General features: G+C 42.0%; 1 protein-coding gene and 1 long non-coding RNA gene across 10 annotated transcripts; both read left to right on the top strand.

The window, feature by feature from the left end:
* The first annotated feature begins 109 nt into the window (after positions 1 to 109).
* Positions 110 to 16,953, top strand: picalmb (phosphatidylinositol binding clathrin assembly protein b). Of its 9 annotated transcripts, none has more exons than XM_053422759.1 (23): positions 110 to 681; positions 4,412 to 4,554; positions 4,716 to 4,791; positions 4,908 to 5,010; positions 5,363 to 5,456; positions 5,591 to 5,702; positions 5,818 to 5,924; positions 6,531 to 6,572; positions 8,188 to 8,273; positions 8,442 to 8,565; positions 8,671 to 8,804; positions 9,306 to 9,406; positions 9,557 to 9,709; positions 10,054 to 10,137; positions 11,344 to 11,436; positions 11,640 to 11,750; positions 12,182 to 12,298; positions 12,401 to 12,431; positions 12,535 to 12,634; positions 12,769 to 12,828; positions 13,928 to 14,032; positions 14,409 to 14,514; positions 15,772 to 16,953. In XM_053422759.1, the coding sequence occupies exons 1-22, from the start codon at positions 552 to 554 to the stop codon at positions 14,499 to 14,501; spliced, it is 2,199 nt and encodes a 732-aa protein (XP_053278734.1). In that variant the 5' UTR covers positions 110 to 551; the 3' UTR covers positions 14,502 to 14,514; positions 15,772 to 16,953. The 9 variants fall into 9 exon arrangements, with proteins under 9 accessions (XP_053278734.1, XP_053278732.1, XP_053278737.1 ...); XM_053422757.1 differs by having other exon boundaries at positions 13,928 to 14,080; XM_053422762.1 differs by lacking the exon at positions 10,054 to 10,137 and having other exon boundaries at positions 13,928 to 14,080.
* Positions 16,954 to 18,176: 1,223 nt separating this feature from the next.
* LOC128440762 (uncharacterized) lies at positions 18,177 to 20,213 on the top strand. The gene is made up of 3 exons (XR_008338567.1): positions 18,177 to 18,224; positions 18,570 to 18,688; positions 20,064 to 20,213. It is a non-coding gene; the product is annotated as an uncharacterized LOC128440762 (long non-coding RNA).
* The last annotated feature ends 2,935 nt before the right edge of the window (positions 20,214 to 23,148 follow it).

The raw sequence follows: 23,148 nt of genomic DNA, 5'->3' as shown, positions 1-23,148 counted from the left end.
CTCGGTGTTGCTCTGCTATCTTCCATAGCGCTTTGGCGGCGGCTGGAGGCAGAGGAGGTGCAGCGGCGGCGGCGACTGGCGGAGCGGCGGAGGACGGCAGGCGGGGAGGGGAGACGCAGGGATCCGGTGTTGCCACATCGGGATGAGAGCGAGACGCGGGGCCGGGTCGGATGAGTCAGCGAGTGGACCGAGCGGCCGCTGCAGCCCCGAAATCTGAATGAACCACACCGGAACCAACGGCGCCAGAAGGAGGAAAGAAACCAAGGCTTTTTTGTGACTGTTGTTAGTTTCCGGCTCTTTTATTCCTCCGCTGACAGACAAGGAGGCTAGTTCTGCTCCTAACGGGGGGGGAGAAGGTGGTGGTCCGGCCAGGCTACTACTACTGCTGCTGCTGCGGAGGTGGAGGTGGCGGAGGAGGAGGAGGTTTCTCCCGTTTTCTGGTTTCCTTCCGAGGGTCACGTTTAAAAGATCGAGGCGGGGGAGACGCGGCTGTACGTTTTTTTTATTTAAAAAAAGTCTTTTGTTGGCACCGAACGAGAGACGACGCGAAGATGTCGGGGCAGAGCATTACGGACCGGATCACCGCCGCCCAGCACAGTGTAACGGGATCCGCCGTGTCGAAAACGGTGTGCAAGGCCACCACACACGAGATAATGGGGCCGAAGAAGAAGCATTTGGACTGTGAGTATCCTCCACGCGGGGAACACGGGGGTCGCTGGGGGGGAAATCACGGCAGGTTCCTGCTGCTCCTTCATTGAAACACACAACAGGCTGAGTTATGGCGACGGTGGAAGCTACTAGGCCGCAAAGCCTCAGGACAGGCTACATGCTAGTGGCTGCTCATGTCAGGGAGATTATATTGTTTTTAACATCCAGGACAGGCCCTTGTTGACACAGCTACACGCACTGAGGAAGGCTTAACGCACCGTACATTCTTTATCAATGGTTATAGTTGTTATTTTGTGTGGTTTTGTCCCCAGTTGGGACCAAACTAGCTTGTCTAGCTGTCTGGTTTTGTCCAGTCCACCCTCTTGTCTGTCTTTCCCCCCTCATAGGCACTCTCTGACTTCCAGCTTGACTACATACATGTCAGGAAACCATCACACACATTTTATAAGGACATTTACACCACTAGGCCCTGATCCATCAACATTTACTGGGATGCTTTCAATCCAGTCCCCACCTTGGTGGTGCACCTGCAAGCCGGGGCAAGTGTCTGTCCACAGCCCAGCTCCCCTGCCCCTCACTGTGGGGATGGTAATGTGATACCTGCTGCTGTTTCACCTGGAGGGGTCACGGTGCTCCAGAGAACACAGCAAGGGCCACAAAGAGGGAGGATTATGGGTATGAGGGTATGAAACAGCTCCATCCATACACTGACGTAAGCACCAGGGCTTAAATCCCCATCTGATGCACTCATACTGAGAGAAAGTCAGTGTCTGGCTCTACTTAGAGATGCAGTGGTGGATTCTCTTCATATCGATCCGCACTTGGAAATGCTTGATGGCAGTAATGAAAGCGGGTTTTATGAAGGTTCTGCATCATCTGCACGAGTCGAGTAACGGTTCCAGGAAAAAGAGGGGTTTACTCTGCCCTCGGGCTTGTGTTAATGGTCCGTGTGAGGGATTACAACCAACACTGATTCTTTTTCGGGGGGCTGCTTGTGGTGATGTTGAAGTTGCAGGCTCCGCACCTGTTGTGCTGCTCCGGTGGCTTCCCTGAGGTGAGGTGAGTGGAAGCCACCCCGGCAGAGTGACACCCCGGCAGAGTGACACCCCCAGTTGGCTCATCCTGGAGACTGAGGTGTCTCGGCCTCCCGGCTCACAGACGGTGACACATGCCGGGTCCTCGGGTTTCATGTTTCAACATCAGGGAGGCTTCTAGTGACGGGCAGGAGGAGGCAGCAAGTTTGCTTTCTAAGTTTAGCTGAAATCTTTTAGTGTTTTTTTTCTCCACGACCCATTCTGACGCAACAGAAGTGGTTATTTTTATATTGTTCCGTAGTATTATCTTGCTGTATTTGTATGTATTTATAAAAGAGAGGATGATACCGTGAATACAGGAAGGCAGAGGGAAAGGTCAGGTGCCTCCATTTCATAGAAAGAATCAGGACTGCAACGATCTTTCATGTTGTTTTCATTGTCTTGTTGACTTACTTTGAGAAATATGTATATACATTTTTCTATAAAACCTTTTTTATTTCATTTAACAGTAGAAACTAATGTCCTCAAATGTTCGTCTGTTTGAGTACAAGCAGTTACACAATAAAGTTATCTAAAAATACTTAAAAATGGGGACACTTCTTAGTAAAAGAAGGAACTATGAAGTTGAGCCGACAATATTATTACTTGCTATTAATTACTAAGTAAGTAAGTTAAGTTTACGTCTTAAGACTAAAATAAACATGTTAAAAGTGTAAAACACAATGATGGAGAAGTAAAACAAACTCATACATTTAATTTAAAACAAAACGCATCTAGAAAATACTGTATTGGTCAAGAAGAAACGCGACTGACAATTTGATCAAACTACAACATGTCACCATGTTGTCTCCAAATTTAGTTTTGTATGTTGTAATTAATCACAGTGACAAAACAACCAAAAGAAAAAAAGAAATAACATTTTCAGAGCAAATTCTAAACTGAGAAATATACCTCAAGGATTTCCTGCATTGAGTCACTTGAGGAAATAGAGTTGTTAAACAGAAGTGAACACATGAGTCATATACACACACAAGAGTTGAGATGCTGACAACGGTTTGTCCCTCGTCGACACTATCTTATGTTTACTGTGGCTGTTACATGATTTAACAACCCTCCTGCCCCACCCCAGCTTATACCTACTCTTCCTCCTCCCCCCTGCTTTTGTCCTCTCCCCTCCATCGTTGTCTTCCCTTGGAAGTTCAGCCACTCGTGCTGCCGCTGCTCTGGAAGGTTATCCTGTCCTACTTAGAGCCCCCCCGCCTTTTGAAAAGTCAAATATAGGACAGAAATGGACGCCCAATTACCCCGTCTGTCTGATCACTGCTGTGAATGGCAGGGTCATTAGGGGGCTGATGTGCTCGACCGCTTTGACGAACATCATCCGACCAGCACATGGATGAACGTACGAGCTGAGGAAGTTTGCTAGAACATGAGTGGACATCATCTTCCTGCTCTGCACCTCATGTCTGGCTGTTGCAAGGATGTTTTGTTGAACGTTACTAATTACAATGGCCAGGATCAGTTCTTGTTGATTTCAATTAATAAGTTTGATGAAAATGTAGTTGACTTTTTGTTCAGACGATAAAATATCGCAAACAGAAAAGATTGCCATCACGCCTTCCAGAGCCAGGGCTCCAACTACCGTTGAACACTTTTTTAGGTATTGACTGTAAATATTTATGGATGACGTGTTTCCACTTCCTCCTGTTGAGGGGAATGAAGCTAAATTATCCCGGACACAGGTGCCACCATTTTGTGCTTTTGACGTCATTTGAAAGCGAAGTCTGCGCAGTAGTGATTTCTGTCAATTATGACCTTTCACCCCTTTTTTTAAAGGTTCATATAAAACATGAACATACAAAAATGTATTTGATGGCTTTAGTTTGGTCCATATCCTATCTACTAACATGGAAATGACTGAATGTCAGTTTTTTTAATAATTAAAGAATATTTTAATTCGTGGCATTTGTGCTTGAAAAATAACTTAAGCAATAACTATGCTATCAAAACAGTTGCAGAACGATTTCAGCTCCGAATTAGGGAAGTTTAAAGTTTTACACTGAATGGATTTCGTCATGTGTTGCATTATATCAAAGGTTTCCAGCTTTTCTTGGAGGTATGAGGATCATTTTTTATGAGTAGTTGAAACAGGTTTTTCCATTCAGCATCTCCAGCTTTGTTTTGATAGAGCACTGCTTTGAAAAACACACTAATTAGAAGTAGTCCGCGAATAACAAACAATAAACTCCATGTATGTGACCTTCTGCCGAGCACTTAAGCATGATTCATATCAGAGACAGTTTGTTCTCTTAAAACTGAACAATAGTAGCAGCAGCAGCGGCAGGTGTTTATCTGCTCAGCAGCTCAACATGAAGCCGGTCTGAGTGACTGTGAATTCACAGTGTGTTACGTTATCCATGTCTGGTAATGAAAAGAATTCTCTGAAAGTTTAAAATGTTTGGAATAGAAGATTCATCAGACGTATCAGCAAGCTCTGTTAGTCAGTGGGACACCAGCTCAGTCCAAACCAAGCATACAGACAAATATGTGACATAAAGATCAGATATGATAAAACACATCAACGTCCATTATATGTTTGATCACGGCAGCACAATATTACTTTGATTATTAGTCATCTACCGTCTTTATTGATTTTCTTGATACTATTTCAACCTCATGATCTCATGAATTGGCCCTTTTTGTTTCAGACTTGATCCACTGCACCAACGAGATGAACGTGAACATTCCACAACTGGCTGACTCGCTGTTTGAGCGGACCACCAACACCAGCTGGGTGGTCGTATTCAAGTCACTTATCACCACACACCACCTCATGGTCTATGGCAACGAGGTGAGGCTTCAGACACCCTGGAACAAGCAGCTAGACGTATTTCAAACAATCAGACATGACAAGAAAAGTTGAATAATGTAACGGCAAAGTATGTAAATTATGTAAAATGTATAATTAATGCATTGGTCTTATTTTAAGTAACAAATGTCTCCCTCATGCAGCGTTTCGTCCAGTACTTGGCTTCAAGGAATACACTTTTCAACCTCAGTAATTTTTTGGATAAAAGTGGGTTACAAGGTAACAATTTTGAATCTGTCTGTTGATGTTTTCAGTGCTGATTTCAAATTTTTATCATTCTATAAAGAGATTGTTCTTTCAAGTTGTAAAAGCTCCATCTGCATTATTCTTCCCAGGCTATGACATGTCCACATTTATCAGGAGGTACAGTCGGTACCTGAACGAGAAAGCTGTTTCATACAGACAGGTTGCCTTTGACTTCACAAAAGTAAAACGCGGGTAAGGACTTCTATCTTCAATTTATCGTACAATTTTACGATTCGATGGTGTACACCTATACAGGGTGTGACATGCGTTTAACTTAAAACTAATGATAATTTGTGAGTAATGGCAATATCTTTTGGTTTTGGACTACGGGTCGCATGTAATAAGCCATGTGACCTTGGTTGTGGAAAACTATAAAGCCTAATTTTCGCATTTAAAAAAAAGTCGATTGAGAAAATAAATGTTGGATTATTCTGTAAACATCTGTAGCTGCAGTGCTACAGTCAGCGTTAGACTGTTTGTTGTCGTGCATTGAGAGCTGCACTGTTTGCCTCTCTCGCCTCTGATTCTCCATGTGTCCACACAGAGTGGACGGTGTTATGAGGATGATGAATACCGAGAAGCTGCTCAAGACTATCCCCATAATTCAGAACCAGATGGACGCCCTCCTTGATTTCAATGTGAGTTTGAGGGTAAGCCTCCGTATTACTGAGGCTGCTGCAAACAGACCCATTATCTGATCTCACAAACACAGGCTTTTTGTCTTTGCATGTCAACATTTAGACAAATATCTTGACTGATTGCTTTCCCTCAGGTTAACGCCAACGAGCTGACTAATGGAGTCATCAATGCAGCCTTCATGCTCCTCTTTAAAGACTCCATCCGGCTCTTTGCTGCTTACAATGAAGGCATCATCAACCTGCTTGGTAAGACCTTCAATGATCACTGTGATTTAAACCGTCTCTGTCTCCTCTGGTTAATTTTGTCCTGCTGTTCCTCTCTGTCCATTTTAAATTAATTAAAATCTTTGTCCCCAAACAGAGAAATACTTTGACATGAAGAAGATTCAGTGTAAAGAAGGTTTGGACATTTACAAGAAGTTTCTCACCCGAATGACCCGGATATCAGAGTTCCTCAAAGTAGCAGAGGTAATTTCCACTTAATATTTCTGGTTTTGGGTTGTCCTATCATCTTTTCCATTCTTTTGAACATATCTCAATAGCGCCTCGAAGGAATTTCTTCAAATTGTTTGCATGAACTTAAAGATGAGCTGATTAGATTTAAGTGTCTTAACGTAAAAGGTTAACATCATGGTGGCCTCATATTCCTGTGAATATTACATATCAGAGGGAATTTCCTCTGGCGCAAAAATTATCTGATTAAAATTTGGTCACTGCTTTATCCTAAGAACCCCTCGAGAGAATCATTTAAAATCTGGCACAAATTTCACTTAGACTGCAAGGTCTAAGGTGCAAGGTCAAAGCGGCCTCGCATAACATGTTTTAGCCTCTTGAACATGATATGTCAAGTCTGCCTTTGGGAATTTCTTCACAGTTTGATCAGTTCTCGCAGAGTAACTGTGACTTCATATGAATTTAGACTGAAACTGCATCGGTTGGCAGAATGTGTACAACTGTGTAGTAGCTGTGCAGTAATAGTTTTACGGATACTGTCGTGAATGAGATATTTCAGTGATTTCTGTCTAAACGCAGCAAAGACAAAAACTCAACTTTGTTTGTTTTTCTTTCTAACAGCAGGTGGGCATTGATCGAGGTGACATTCCAGACCTTTCACAGGTAAGCAAAGAAATCTGCAGACCCCGGAACTTTGCCCTCAATAGGAAGTATGTCCTTTCTCTCTTTTTCTTACTTCCAGCTATAACTCCTTTTCTTTTCATCCACGTTGTCTTTGTCCAGCCAGTTTATATTACATCCAACACAGATATGTTTTTAAAATTCAGACAAGTTGCATGATTTCCTTCTCGAGTGCATGTTTGCCAGAGGAGGTGGTCGTCTTCTTCTACTGCTGCTCCTCCTTTTCTTCTTAGCCTTACCTTCTTCTTCTCCTTCTTTCTACAGTAAATAAAGGTGTAAAGTCCACATTTAGTGTTTAAAGTTGCAACAAATCTGCACAGTGACAGTTAGATGTCATATACAGCTGCACATACTGTTGTGCTGGTCTGTAGGGACCAATTTTACATTAGTGTTTTACCCCCTGAGAGCTGCAAATAAAATGCATCCCCCTCCCTAACTATCACCACCTTTATATTCTGTATTTTCCCTTTATCTTTCCACTTTAGTTCACGGTTTGTGTAAGTACTATCATTTCACTCTTCTTCTATATCCGTGACTTGGCTCAGTGTTGTCTTTTTTGCATGCCTCTGCTTTGAATCTGTCTCCTAACATCGTGGTGAAAAAACAGTTGAAGGACAAAACGCTTGCTGTGGTAAAGATCTGTTCATATTACTGTTGGTGAGGTTTGTAATCGTAGACTGTTTATAAAGATGGAGCTACTTCCTCCCTCTGTACGAAAATGAAGCCAAAACATCTCAAACATTGGTGCCGACATCTTGCTTTGTTGTTTTCAATTGAAGCCGGAGGTCCTGCTCAGACTTGGTATTAAAATGCTGATGTGTCTCCTGTGATTGGATCTCACTTCATCGCTCTATATGCAAATAATCATAATCACTTGTGTTCGTGAAGACCTAATTATGTTGTTTTAACCAAGTCTGAGTTGACAGATGTGTCCAATGTGTGTGTTGGTGAGAGAAGGAAAGCGAGTGGAGTCAGGAGGGAGTAAATTAATGAATCTTGTGCAGCTGTTTTTTAAAGAAAAGACTACCAAATACCAAAAAAAACATTGATCATTATGTGGTGATCAGTGTTCTTTGTATGGACACTGAGAATCACCTGAACCATCTTTGAGACTGGGGAGGGGGAGGAGCTATGTGGGGGGGATCCAGATGTTTTGGCTTCACCTTTGGGCAGCTGTCATGGCAACCACTTTTATATTCGGTCAATGTGTAAGATCCAGTGTAGCTCATCTAATGTGAAATGGCTGCCCTTTTGTGTTTAGACATGACTAATTCAACAACAGCCAGGTTGTTGAAAGTGATGTGGTGCAGTACGTCATCCCACACAGATGTCGCTCTCATCCGAAAGTAGCTTCTCGGCTGGAATGGAGTCATTGATCAGTGGTGGGAGACTAAAGCACAAAGCTGCTAGTTCTCCTTTTGTGGAGCAAAACGAAACAACCGGACGAAAGACATGAATTTGACACCAGGGATTTTGGCAGCAGTGTTTTCTGCTGTATCTTGGTTGCCCACCGCTGTCCATCTCGGTCTTGATGCCCATAAAGACTGCGTTTTCGGAGTCTCAGGAACTCGCTGATTTATGTTTTCTGTCCTGACAGGCTCCCAGTAGCCTCCTCGAAGCTCTGGAGCAGCACTTGGCCTCTTTAGAGGGCAAGAAAGTCAAAGACTCCACCGCAGCCAGCAGGTTCGTTAATCTGCCCATCACTATTTCTGAATCACTCTCATATTCTTCCCTGAGTCTCAGGCTCTGTCTTGTGTTTCCGTCTATATTGCTGTGTGATATGAAGTGTTATTAGATCAGTAAGAGCTTTGCCTGTGCTGCATCAAGTGTGAATTTGTTTTTGCCCTGCAGGGCCAGCACTCTGTCAAATGCAGTGTCATCACTGGCCAGCACGGGGATGTCATTCACTAAAGTGGACGAGCGGGAGAAGCAGGCAGCTCTCGAAGAGGAACAGTCTCGACTCAAAGCTCTGAAGGTCAGCGTTCAATTAAAAAAATACAAATAAAAAAGCATTTAAAAAGTTTAATTTAGATTAAAGAAAAGTGTTGCTTGTATATTTAATCTTGACTTCCTTACTTAGGAACAAAGACTTAAAGAGCTCTCCAAGAGGCCGTCCTTTGCCACCACTGATACGTCGCCTATCTCCACCACTGGGGGCACAATCAGCACAGCAGCAGCCATGGACCTCTTCTCTACACCCGGCTGCTCAAATGGGTACATCTTACTTTTACTAAATGCCTAATGTCCACTTCTTTTGATCTATTTCCATTTAAGCAGCTTTAAGATTATTTTCTATGTCGGTAGGACCTAGTTGTTTAATCTGAGAGTCATTCAGAACAAGCAATTTAAGGATTTCAGCTTGAGCTCAGGGAAATCACGACACTGTTTCCTTACATTTTATAGACTCAGAAGGTTATTTGTTTGATCCTCAAACAAATTTGATAAACTTTATTTTAAAAACAAACTCCTGTGATGCTCTGTTTATGTCCCTTTCTCCTCTGTCTCAACAATTAAGAATAAGAAAGAAGGAATAACGTTTGTAATGACAAGTTCTGCAAATCTGATTAAATACACTACATGTCTACTGAAAAGGAAAGCCTTAATTTTGACCATAACTCTAAATGATAACCTTTTTCAAGCTTGTGCACAAACAGGAGTATGTAAAATTGCTCACACATTTATTTTTGACCTTTTTTAAATGTGTTCTGTCTGCAGAGCCGTGAAGATGGAGAGTGACCTGTTTGACCTGCAATCGACCTTCCAGCCCTCCATGCAGTCCGCTTCAACAGGGCATCCGGTGGCCACAGCATGGGCAGGTGAGCAGCAGCTTCTGCTTCAGCTCCTGTGGTTTCTGCTCTGCATGCTCTCCTACTCTTGTTGTTGTCTGACTCTGACGCCCACCTCTTCCTCTCCACTCTCTTCTGTCTTCTTCTTCTTTTCTGTGTCTCTTTGCTCCGTCTGCCTAGATCCTTTCACCTCTGCTGAAGCTGGAGATGATTCCATGCCAAACCTCAACCCTTTCCTCTCAAAACTCGTTGTCGATGCCTCTCACTTGCCTGTCGTGTCTTCAGACGGTGTTAGCTTTTCCTCTATGACATCTGGTCATGAAATGTTTGGTGGTAATGACTCATTTTTGTTTCTCTCACTAACGTCTCGTCACCCTCGTTCATTTCTCTGTAGTCGCGTATGCTCATGTTTAGTTTGCACGTTTCTGTGCTGCTGTAGTTTAAATGTTGATTATCTGTCTTTGCACAAATTATCCTTTTTTTTTACCTTTTTATAGTAAAAACAAACCGTATCTCCTCTCCTCCATGCCCCACTGTAGAGACCATAAGCCCATGTTGCCTTACAGTGATTCTTCATCCTCTTTCAATGAACAGTTTTGTGTTGTACTGTAAAGACAAATAGCATTTTTAATGTGAAACCTGTTTTTCTTTTACCAACACTATCTTTGATTCTCCAGATCGTTACAATCCCTTTACTGACACAAACTCAACCGTTTCAACCAATTACAAACGCACAGTGCGGATAGAACCCTCCGTCTCAGGTACTATGATGGTTCACCATCGCAGCCTATGTTTACCCAACCCTGGTAAACATAGGGTCCAATGAAAAATATCCCCAACGGCCATTATTTTTTATCATAGAAATGTTGACGTAAACTAAGATTAATGGAACAGTTTGACATTTTTGGGGAAATACTGCTTTGATTAATTGATACCACTCTGATGTCTTGTGGAAATAGTTTGTCTGGCTCTGTCCAAAGGTAAAATAAATATTTTCCTACCAGCACCTCTAAAGCTTGGTAATTATAGCCCTTTGTTTTAAAAACTAACTGTAGAAGTATAAAAATACCATGCTGCAGTAGAACAGTGGGTTGTGCACAGGATCAGAGTACAAATAAAGATAGACGATGAGTCTCTACTTCCTCCCACCATCCTGAAATGGAGTAGCAATATCCTGGATACAATTACTGCAAACATTTGTAGCCAGAGTTTGTGCAGCTGCGATGAGGGAGTTAGTACCGGTAGCAATGACCTACTGATACACCCGATAGTCTCAGGTGTCAGTGATGACATTCGACCCCGTTTTTATAGCATTAAATAACTAATTAAAACCGAATGTACTGTAATGTACATCAGTGGGATTTGAACTAACTAAAATCACAGAAACATCATAAAAAACTGCCAGACCTCATTGTGATGCTATCCTGTCCGACAGCAGAGTCCTCCTTCCAATCAAATGATTCCCAGTGCACAAATGGCCTCAACACAGAGTTAGTGTTTTTGACGACAAGCCTTCAAATTTATGGATCTTAAGGATCTCACTACTCCACGAGTGCACCTCATGCATTTTAACACAGGACTGTTTTCCCATTATATCTACTTCACCTAGCTTCGTGTTTATTTCACTGACAGCACAGTGGTATCAATAAATACTTTTTTGGCAAGTAAGCTAATACGCTTATGTCCCAAAATGTTATGTTCCCAAATGTTTCTAGAGTTGCCTTGCCTCAGGATAACTACAAGTTTAACTACAAGCACTATTTTATCATTTTACAACTCTTAAACTGTGTTAAACATTTACTATTTAACAGCTACAAAAGTTTTATATTTTAGTTGGCTTCTTCCTACCTGTCATTTCCAACCTGTCTCTCTGGCCTGGCCTTGAAATAGCTTCTCCTTTTTCTCTCTTTCTTCCTCTCTTCTTTCTCTTCGTTGTCTTCCTCTTCCTGCTTCCTGTGGCCTGTCAGACTCCTTCTGTGGTCCAGTGTCCATTGCCCAGCACCTCCCACACCAGGCTCCCTTCCCCTCTGAGCCCTCTACTGTAGCAGGTCTATTCAGAGGTAGAGTGAAGCACATTCAGCTGTAGATCAATACTTCTGTAGAGACGCTTGTGGCATTCGGCAGAAGCATCCAGTGCTGGCTATATAGACTCTGTACCAACACAGGCCAGTGCAGAAACTACTTAGCAGTGATTGCTTTCCAGTAATTTCACATTTTGTGATTCTTTTACTGCATCTGACCTTTTTCCTCTTCTCTTATGAAGGATATTCAACGCCACAGGCGCCTCCACAGCAGCCAGCAGGGGGACTCCAAGTGGACTTTGAGTCAGTTTTTGGAGCCAAAGCCTCAGGCAGCAACAGTGTCAATTCTGATGGTGAGGATTTACATAATAAGTGCACATGGAATACCTGCCCCAGAAGGTATCTACCTCTAGATTATACCTCTACCAAGTATTTTTTGTGTTTTCACTCCTGTACATTTGTTGGTTGGTTTGTGAGCAAATTTAAACCTCAACTATTATGTTTGGTTGGCAGAGTTATTTTTTTACAGAGCATTAATAACAACAACTTCTAATAACAATTTTATTGTTGAGACAGCTGGAGCTATTTATTTATTTATCCATCCAAAGGCCAAAGATACTCGGTTTACTATCGTTTACTATGAAAAAATAACAGCAAATCTCAGAATCGGCAAACATTACTCATGTTTGAAAAATGACCAAGATCATTTTTCAGTTAAAAAAAAGGGTTCACAATTAGTTTTCTGTCAGTTGATAATTCATCGTGGCTCTAATTTTCTTGTCAGATATTACCGGGGGCATCCTGAAACCAACCCTGGCCGGTTCCAACCAGCCGTGCAGTCAGCAGCCAGATAGGCTGGTGTCAGACGACCTTGACTCCTCCCTGGCTAACCTTGTCGGCAGTGAGTTTGCTGCTCTGCTCTAAGCTGCACTAATTAACACATGTTCATTAAGGGTGGGGAAAAAAAAACATTCAACACCTCCTGTTTGAATTTTCTTTGCAGACCTCGGCATTGGAAATGGCTCAATGAAGAAGTAAGTGGTGGATCAACGCTCAGTGTTCAGGAACTAAAGCAGCATCTCTATGTTTTCAAGCCTCTCACACGCTGGTGCTAACATCATCTGTGTTAATTTGCAGTGACATCCACTGGAGCCAGCCAGGAGAGAGGCGGATGACCGGCGGCAACAACTGGCAGCCAAAGGCGGCACCATCCATGACCTGGAACCCCGTCTCCATGGTGAGACACACAGTTCTTTCACTCTAGAGCTGTTCTTGTTTCTTGTTGTAATTTCATGCTGTTTTGCACACATTTGTTGTTTTCTGTGGTCATTTGTGTTATTACTTCTGAATCTATTTGTTGTGTCTCCTTAGCCACAGTCAGTCATGGCCTTCCCTGCCACCACACCCACAGGCATGATGGGATATGGCATGGTCAGTATTTCAGCAGAAATACAGTTTGTGTAGATTTAGTAGCATCATGGCTTCTGTCAACTCTATTTTGAAGTAAAAAAAAAACAATCTGATTTTATTAAGCACTTGATACTAACACAGGTCATATGTGGCTGGATTACTACACATGTGAAGGGGGCAACCAGTCAGGGGCTCCGGACCCCACATTGGCTCCAAAAGCCCATGTTAACTGTGATTCACTTGAGTTTTGGCCGAACAATCCAAACTCTGGTCTAAGTTTTTTACCTGTCTTCATCAGTGGATAGAGTGTCTGTGCAGTTGTTATGGAGAAGCTGTTATTATTTTTGATTCATTTCTTGCAGTACAGTTAAAAGCATAATGGGATTGTTTTCCCAAACAATATTTTCAATGTCAAGAATGATCTTACATGTTGTTTTAAATATAATGAATTAAGTTTATATTGTGCTCATGTTCCATGTATCTGGGGTTTCAGGGAGTGTAGGTGACAAACGGCAAATTGTTGCCTTGGGACCTTATAATATTTAATTTATGCAGCCAGGCTTTATGTTTTTACCTCCTTACCATTAAGATAATTATTTAAATGCCCTTTCAGAATTATGAAATCTCTTAATTTTTACAAATATCATGAGCACTGGAGAAATCTAAGTCATTGTTTTAGAAACTACATTAAGAAACTAATATTTTTCAATGATTTTCATTTAGCACTGGTATTGTTGATCCATCCACGATTAGATAATTACATCCTGCTAAAGTTTAAGAGACCTCATAGTTCAATCAGGGGCAGTTCTGGAGCTTGTGACCACACATATGAACTCATGAGTTTCATCAGTAGATCAAGTTTGTCATGTTGTCATGAAATGTAAACATGAATGAGATGTCCTGAACCACTGCGGTGGAGGAAGTACTCAAACATTTTACAAAATAATAGACGAAATGTACAGCAATATTCAGGTTAACTTTTCAACTTCAAGTATTTAAAGTAAAAACTAGAAAATGAACCAGAATTTTACTCTGTCATGTGTTTTTGAACCCACACATTTAACAACTGAACTCAAACTGAATCACTGAAGAAACTTCTCTGATCTCTGTGTCACTGCAGCCTCAGCAAATGGGCTCTATGGGCATGATGAATCCACCCACCATGATGTACAGCCAGCCTGTGATGAGGCCACCCAACCCCTTTGGCTCTGTGTCCAGTGCTCAGGTGGGTGCACAGCAGACTGACTACTGCACAGAGCCAATGCCCAGTGAAGTCAGTATCTATTTGCGCAATTATCAGGTTGAGTAAATAGGTGTGTCCATTGTGCTGTGGCGTGTTCCCTAGTTAGTCAGTGTGACTACTGCAGCAGATGATGACAGTTTGAACTATGGACCCTTCACTCTCCGGAGCTGAAAGGAACCAAACTGTTAATCATCTTCCTCGTTCTCTGACTCCCTGGTTTTCCCCTAACTACATTTTATTAACCCGTCTTTCCTACATCACAGCTTCTCCCAACTAATCTCATCCCCCTGCAGTCTCTGTACTAACTCTCTGACTTCTCCTCTGGTCCTCCTACTTCCTGTATTTCTTCCTGAAATAGCCCTCCGCAGCCTCTAGTCCTTCCAGCCAGAGTCCTCTCCGAGCCCCTGGACAGGACCCGTTTGCACACCTCTCTCTCAAGGATTTCTTGTAGAGCATCTCCTTAGGTACAGCATGCTCGTTGCTTGCGCATCCACCTGCATGCATTGCATGCCCAGTCCTACTGCCCCTTGTTTTTTATATGCTGATATCTTAGTGTTGTGATTAGATGCCTTTGTATTATTTATGATGCTTTTATTAATCTGGGCATTTGCTGCTTGGATTTCTTGCTTGTTTTGACGGATGTATCATCGTTATCATAGCCAGCCTCATTCTGAGCCCTGGTTCTTCCACTGTCATCACATGTTGCTTAACCACGTTTTCTCAAAAGCTTGTGGCCATTGTTGAATTTAACTAAATTTGCCGTTAAATTAGTTATTTTCGAATGGGAAAAACACTGTAGTCTTGTAATATTTTACTTCTGAAGAAATGTGTGTAGTAGCTTTACTAACAGTGATGCAGTGAAGCTGGGCTCAGACAACAAGAGTTTAGTGCAGATTCTGTCCCCCGAGACTCAGAGGACAGATCTGTTCTGGAACCGGGGGCGGTACCTAATTATCTGATTAGTGTGAGGTTAGGTTGGTACTTTCTAAGCCAACAGAGTGGGGGGGCCGCTGACACTGCTGCCAAGCAACAGTTAACATTCTGAGGCTATTGTTGACAGTGACATAGGTGACAGTTAAAATATGACCACATCTCGCAGACGATTTTCTCATCCAGACTCATTTAACCTTCTGCTTTTGCTTATTAACAATAGAGAAGTTGCATGCCATTCTCCATCTCTTTACATCTGCTTCCTCGTGAGGAGACGTGAGAGACTTGAGCTGGTGCATCGCTGCCTCTGGAGCAATAATCCTATTAAGATCCTGTTGTCAATCAATCAATCAAATCAAATTGGGAGTGTGGGATGTGCCGTTATTTCTTAATTTTGTAGTCTGGGTTTGTTTAAGCAAATATTCCCAGATTCTACTCATGTTTGTGAAATCCGTTTCAAAACACCCGGTAGCCTGAGCTCAGCATCGGCCAAACTCACAATTAACAGTTTCTGTTTGGGGATCACTGCATGTAGGTGAAATCAATTTGAGACTGAAGTCAATTTAAACAACATCATGATTCTCAGGCAATTTGTGCAGTTACAAGAAGAGACAGATTTCAGATATATTTTTTTAAGCGTAATAACGGCCTACAGGTGCTGAATCCAAACCAAAAGTTAAATTGGACAATGTTGATCTGAGGAGGAGTTACATGCACAGTCAACTGATATATTTTAATATATTTTTTAATGTGAACTTTTGCTAACATTTGTCTGTTGCTCCTCTTTGCAGATGCAGTTCATGTAATTTTGAAGAAAAGTGTCTCTCGGAAGATGAAGCAATTAGCAGCAAAGCTTTGTCCTCGTTGCAGTCTAACTCTTCAAAGAAAAACTCCACACACACACTCACGCACCCAAATGCAGACATGTCAACAACACAATGGTGCATCGACTTGTCAGAAACCATGGTAAGCAAGTCCAAGTGACGTTTGGCGATAGCTCACACCCATTAATCTGTAACTTGTCCGAGACGCCGAGTGATGATGCTGTCTAACCCCCATTAAGAGGATTCTTTATCAATTTTACAGTGTAATCTGTAAAGAAATAACGAATGGGTGCTGAGAAACTTTGATGTTATGTATTTGGAAACACTGTGGTTGGATGTAAAGGCTCGATGTTCAGCGGGGGGAGGCGGCGGAGGTGAAGGGAGAGCGCTCCTTCCCTTTCTTGATCCGATCATCAGTCATCCATCCCCTAAAGTTATTTAACTGTCACTAAGTAGTGATGCTAATGACGTTTACACCTGTTAAGTTCTTGTCTTTTTTACCGTGTTTACAGTAGACATTCCTTGTGTGTTGTTTGTATTTATTTATGATTATTGGTTTAAGATTGGGGAAGATAATGATAATGTAAAATCTACAGTACATTGAACACCTGTGGGAGTGCTTCAGCATTAAACAAGGATCTCTGACTATCATCGAGAGGTAGAGTTAAAAAAAAAAAAAAAAAAATAGCTATTATATAAATTACACCTATTAAGCGGAATCATAGAGCACTAAATATTCTGAGTTTTGTGTTTTAAGTTTTTTTCTTTTTCTTTTACTAGATGAAAGATTTCACAATCTCCATTGTACTTCAAGTGCAGGGGTTAGAGTATGAGTCGGTAAATGTGATGTAGTCGGTTCTGTGCCTAGGGTTTTTTGCAATGGATCCGTTTCCTGCAACTCTTCATCCACGAATCTGAAGCGTCGCACTGGGCGGTGGGCTCCATTTGCTTTAAGCTTGGCATGCCGTTGACTCACTGACCGTATTCAAGGCTGCCTTTACTCTGAATGTGAACGAGTTGTCTTCATGTTGCACACATCTTTCCACACTACAGTTCCTCAGCAGGAGATGGGGAGAGGGCAGGGAACGATGGACTGAGTGTGTCTGCTGGCTGGAGAGCTTGTCGCCACGCCAAGGGGGGGGGGGGGGGGGGGGGAAAGAGGGTCACGGATTTGATGTAAATTAATTGTATAAAAAAGATCCAGAGGAGCGGCTGTGGAGTGGAGGAGCGCTGTTGATCGGCGCTCTGTGTATATATAAAAAAAAAACCTGACTGTTCTTTGAGTGCTAAAGTGAAAGATGTATGAAATATGAAAGCAATTCAATCAAATTTGACTCTACCTAAGTTTGATTCAGGATATTCTCTGCGTTTGTCTCCGCAGATATTTTCTTTATGTAATTAGAACGTGTAGCAGACAATGACTGAAGTCTTTTCTTTCTTTTACAAATAAAGAGCAGCTTCCACAAACTGTCGTGTTCATGGTCTTTCGTAAAGGTGAAAATGTGTAGTTGATTGTAGTAGTGAAATTGTGAGCTGAGGATGGTATCGAAGCTAATGAAGGTTTGGAGTTGGAAACTTATTTTGAGATTTGTATCAGGAGCAGTTTGGTTTCAGCTGTCGCTAATGGATCCTGAACAGGGAACTCGGTTCCTCATACAGCAAAAGTTTCAATAGTTATTTGAATATATGCAAATTAAGCTGGAATTTTGCATTTTCAAACAATATGTGAAATAATACAGGCTGTGAAATGTCAAGACAAAACTCATCTGCAGATCTTATGTCATTTGATATTAAATCTTAGTTATATCACATTTAATAGTTACAATTAATTTAATCCAAAGAGTGTTCCCTGTTGGTTCCTTTTAATGGCTACAAAAAACAACAAATTTAATCATACGTTTTCATTTTTTTCCCCCACATTTATAACAAATAAAAGCTGGTTGCATAAAAGTATTAGTGAAAAAGGGACAAACACCGAACAGTGGCTCAGATTCATACATAGTGTCAGAAGTTGGAATAATAATCTGGAAGACCCAGATAAAGAGGGCAAAACAAATAAATATACATAAATAAGCAAAATAAAAACAAGACTATAACAAGAAACACCTTTTACCTTCTATTGCCCCTGGGAGTTTATCTCCTGATCCGCCCCCGGTGGTTGTTCATAGTCACCTGAGGTTCACACCCTTTGTTCAAACACTGATATCAACATGTGGAAACTACGGACACCTGCTGGACGCTCCCTGTTATTACAATCACGGAACATCGACACATGCACAATTTGGCGACGTGTGTCTGATGCACATGTCGGTTCCTCCCTGAGGCCCGCCCTCCTCTTCCTCCTCTCCTCTCCTCTTCCTCCTCTCCTGTCTGGAGTCTCCACCAGCGGCAGCAGCAGGAGCAGCGGATTTGTAGAGGAGGTAAAAACAAACCTTTTATCTAAATCTTTAGTTATCACTGCAGCAAGACTACAATTAAACAAGTGTCAAAAAAACAACTCAACGAAACCTGAGGGCAGTTTTCTCTGAGGCTGCAGAGGAACTGTTACCAGGAGTGGAAACCAGTCAGGATTTATTTCAGAGTTGATTAGAGAGTTAATCTATCAGTTAATAAGAACTGTTTTCTACCAGATATCACTCATTAACCTTCATTTTTGACAAGCTGTTGTCTCCAGAGTGATTTTCTAACTTCTTATCATTTAAGCCAGACACATGAACCAGTTCAGTGCGAATCCTCCAAATTCTAATGAATCCGTTTTAATTAAGTTTGCTGAACAGAGGAAAACAACTCGGGAGTCGAGGGAACATCTTCGGTGCTCACTTCTCCTCACTTCAGAGTCTGCAGCTGCACAGGGACCTCACATGTCTTCACTTTACTGTTAAAGGTAAAGTTCTGCATCTTGAATAACAATAATAATATTCATGGTGATGATAAAGAATGCTCAGCCAGAGAGTTGGTCAGTCACAAAGTGTTTGTATCTGTTGTGTCAGTATAACCAGTTTCCTGAATAAACATGGAAATTGAGCAAACAAGACACATTCCCATAGTGTCTGGTGAAGAACTGGATCCTAGACTCCACTGAACTGTTATTGTTTCTTCTTATTGTTTGTTGTTTTGTTATTTAGTGCAAACTTACACAAAAGCTTCTGGACGGATTACTACCAAACTTGGTGGAAGGATGTGTTGTTGGACAAGTAAGGACACATTCAACTCTGGTGGTGATCCAGGATTGTTTCTTTAAGTCTATATAACATGTTGAGGTAAAGGGTGTGTGAGATTTAGTGTAGGTCCAAGTAAAAAGCTGCATAATTAAAAGTTGGTTTCATAAGTGGTCTGTTGGACCCTGAACTCTACTGAGGGCCATGTTGTGTTTTGAAATAATTGAATGCATTAAAATGAATGTACCTCTGAAATATAATGCATTAAAAGTTCCAATCAACTTAGAATGGATGTGTTCAGTTTGTAGCTCAAAGGTTTTGTTCAGGTACATTTTACTGAGTGAATCCACTCTCACTCAGATACAGCAGCGATTGTATAATTCACTCATGGCTTCACAAACCATTAATGGAATGACCGGAGCTGCTCTTCAGTGTTTCTGGTGTAAATGGAGCTGAGGGCTGCTGCTGCGTTCATTGTCCGTAATCAGAAGCAAGTTGTGTGGAGGCAGTGGTTCAGTGGTTGTGTAAGAGATGCACGTTGTGTTTGTCGGTCACATATTTTGGGAAACCACCGACCAATCAACAGATTATTGTCAGATGCTCTGCGTGTTTTTAAAGGATGGAGTTCTTCCAAAGTTTAAAAAAAAGCCAGGTTAACTTCTTTTGTCCTTTTACCGAGAACATAGTGTGAAATGTGGGAGCTTGTGAGCAGAATGTGTGTTTTTGAAAGATGAAAAATTATGTTGATATCTTAATGGTGAGTGAAAAACTTTTGTCCCACTGGAGACCCCATCTTAAATCACATTTGTATAGCACATTTCAAAACAGCCGTTACAGTGATTCACAAAGAGGACATAGGAAAAACAAATATACGAAATATCAAAGACTGCAAACCAAAACATACAGATCATAAAACCTCATTTAGAAACAAAGGCAGCGAATTATATGACACAAAATAGTCCTTCATTTAAAAGTGATGTCAAAAGAAAAGCATAAAAGTAAACATGTTTAAGAGGAACCATTGAGGTCTTGTGAGGGACTGGTTTCCAATAGCAAGATACCTGTTGCTTAGTCAATATACCTTATGAGTTTGTTTGACAGTAGCCACAGAAACCTCCGGTGGTAGATTCCTGCTGCCGAGCGTTTCCACGTCCGGCCGCTGAACGAAGCAGGAGGCGGAGCCATGATCGACCTGAGCCACCTGACGGAGGAGGAGCAGAAGAAGATCATGACGGTGCTGAGGCGGGACGCCGACCTTGAAACAGGCCGAGGAGGAGAGAATCAGGTGGGAAAACAGGCTTCTCCTGCCGTTCACCATCACATACTGAAAACTCATCAATCGTTACTTTACATGAGCTGAAATGTTATGTGCCAACATTAAAGCTAATGTTATGTTATTCGGCAAATGTCATTCTAGTGATTCAATAAGAGCTCTGAAGTCTTTCCATTGCTCGTCCTGTGAGAGGAGGCCTTTGTTGGACAGTAAACATGCAGCTGAAAATTACCCTTGTTGGACCCTAATGGAATAACGGGATAACAGCATTGCAGGATACACAGTTTGCCTCCAGGCGCTGGGAAGCCTCAGTGTGAGCTGTGCAATTAGATTTGAGCCAAGTTGAAGTCCACACACTGAGAGGAGGATCATGCTGCTGTGACGGACAGGAATAGAAACGCTGAGAGGCGTGATGGCCAGACACCTCACCTGAGCAGAGAGAGAGGCAGAGAGAGGACATAAGGTCTCTAATTAAACCACGCTTACATCCACTACCTCCAGATTTTATCTTTTGGATCAAAATTGCACACACACCGATAAATACCACTCTCCAAAAAAGATTTTTTTATAATTACAAATGAATTATTCTCTGAGAAGTTCAGTCCTGACCTTTACCCAGATAGAAAGCCGATGTGGGCCACGTCAGTCAATGATAAAGAGCTAATGGTCTTTTTTTGGGACCTGGACAAAATGAATTTGGGCCTAAAGTCGCCCACTTGTGAAAAATCAAATCTGGCCCGAGTAGCACAAAACAAATTCGGGCCACCTTACTGCTATGGCTTACTTTTGGCCCAAATCTGGCAAAGAGGAGCCGACCACCCAAGTGCCAATAAACCACGTAGCCTGTGGGCTGGCTGTCCGCAAAATCTGTGTGGGGGGGGGGGTAGTTTTTGTGTAGTTTTTGTGTAATCCTGCTAACTGATGAAGGAAAAATATAAACTTGCTTGGATTTTATGTTAAAAATAAACACTTACTGTAAGTATTGGAGCCTACAGCTAAAATGAAGCTGCTCCTGAGCTTTTCATTGAACCTTTGGGAGGAGTCCGACATTCCTCACGCTGTATGTTCAGGGCACAGAAACAAACAAACAGATCTTTTCGGACTTCTCTCCCACGAGCTTCACGTCTTCGTTCCCCTTCACAAAACATCTCAACGAACAAAAAAAAACAAATGAAAAGTCCCCTTTGAAGATGTTTTAAATTTCACTTGCAAGAGTCAAGAATGTCCTGAAACAATGTGCTCTTCATTGTGACTTTAATAGAATTGGCCGAGCAGACTCTTTATCAGCGGGAGGCTGAATGCTCACTGTGTCCCGGCCGCTCTACTGTAAAAGGATTAAATCCAGCAGCCTGTAATAATGTGCTGCCCTTTATTCACATGACCATTGTGGAGCAGCGTCGAGAGGGAAGATGAGCCGCCCTGATCATCTCACTGGATTTTTTTGTTTTCCTCCCTGATTCAATTTGAACTTAGTGAAATGTTTTCCGAATTCCTTCCTTCAGATGGATCATGTGCAAGTGTTTCATGAAGCTGATAAAGTGGTGGAGCAAGAGACAAACATATGGCAGAATTTTTTTTTAATGCAGTAAGGAACATTGTACGTTTTCTTCAACAAGCTCAAGAGAAGAAGAGAGAATCGGGACAATAATAACAACAAACATTGAACAGAGTAAGACTGAATATTGTCGGCTCATACATCTGTCTCATTCACGTCTGAGGGATGTTCTTCAACCTTGGTGAAAAAACTTGTGGTCAAAGGTCAGAGGTGAAGGTCACAGTGGCCTCACAAAAGATGTTTTTGGCCTCTTGAAGATGGTATCTCAAGTCTGCCTTTATGGAATTGTCCGTCTGTATGTCTCATTCTCTTGAACGCGATATCTAAAGAAGACCTTGAGGGAATTTACAAGTTCCGATGATCATTTGGACTCTCAGATTAATTGATTAGATCAGGGTGGTCAAAGGTCAAGGTCACGCAATTTCAGATTTAAGCAGTGGTCACACAAAGTCAAAAATGAACTTATTAAATTTAAAAACTCAAAGGTCAAAAGTCACTGTGACCTCATGTGAGTCCGCTCCCTCAACCAGATCACTGAAACTGCTCTGGTTGAGGAAGCTGACAACTACCAGGCCATAATTCTACTTACAAACCTAAATGTTAAAGACATGTCTCCATTTGAGGAGAAACCAATTTGCCCTTGTGGCGTGACCTGCAAAACACCCATGTGGAAGCTGGTCTCCTCTATGTTTGACCCTGGATTTCACCTCAGTCTGATTTGAAACGGTGTCAGGTTCTCCAGTCAGTGCAGTTTAAAGCGCTGTCTTGTAGTTGTTCCCTGACAATAGTGTCCTTGTAATGTCCTTGTGTCTACGGGGACAGAGGCAGAGGAACAATGACCCTTTGTGTTTTTTTACAACTTTCATTCAGAAGGAAGTGACAGTTATCTGAGATAAACCTGGTGCATGAAAGAACAATAAATGTCTCTGTAGGAATAATGTTTCCTTTGTGTTTCTCCAACAGGAAGCTGGAAAAAATACAGAGCAGCGGGTCGCAGCCAGAGGGGAAGATGAAGTACCTGACCGGAGAGTGGTTCTACGAGGCCAAGAGCCGCAGACACATGGACAAGATCCACGGCTCGGAAATCATCCTGGCCTCCATGAAGCAGAGGAGAGGTGTGTTTAATTTTCTGATCAAGGAAGTAATCGACAGCTCCGTGTGTGACCTCATCATCGCAGCTCAGTCACAAACATGGTTTTTCTCCCTGTTCTCCTGCAGCAGGTAATATTTTCTTGATTCCACGGAGGATTGGTTTGTGCTCAGAGGGATAAAATGTTGCTTTTGGAAAAAACTAAGCTTAAATTTGACCTTCTCTGAGACTGAGCTGGTGCCCAGACAGTGGCCTTACAGAAGAGAAT

The sequence above is a fragment of the Pleuronectes platessa genome, chromosome 5, assembly GCF_947347685.1.
Source record: "Pleuronectes platessa chromosome 5, fPlePla1.1, whole genome shotgun sequence".
NCBI classification, from domain to species: Eukaryota; Metazoa; Chordata; class Actinopteri; order Pleuronectiformes; family Pleuronectidae; genus Pleuronectes; species Pleuronectes platessa.
This window is presented reverse-complemented; position numbering and strand designations above follow the sequence as displayed.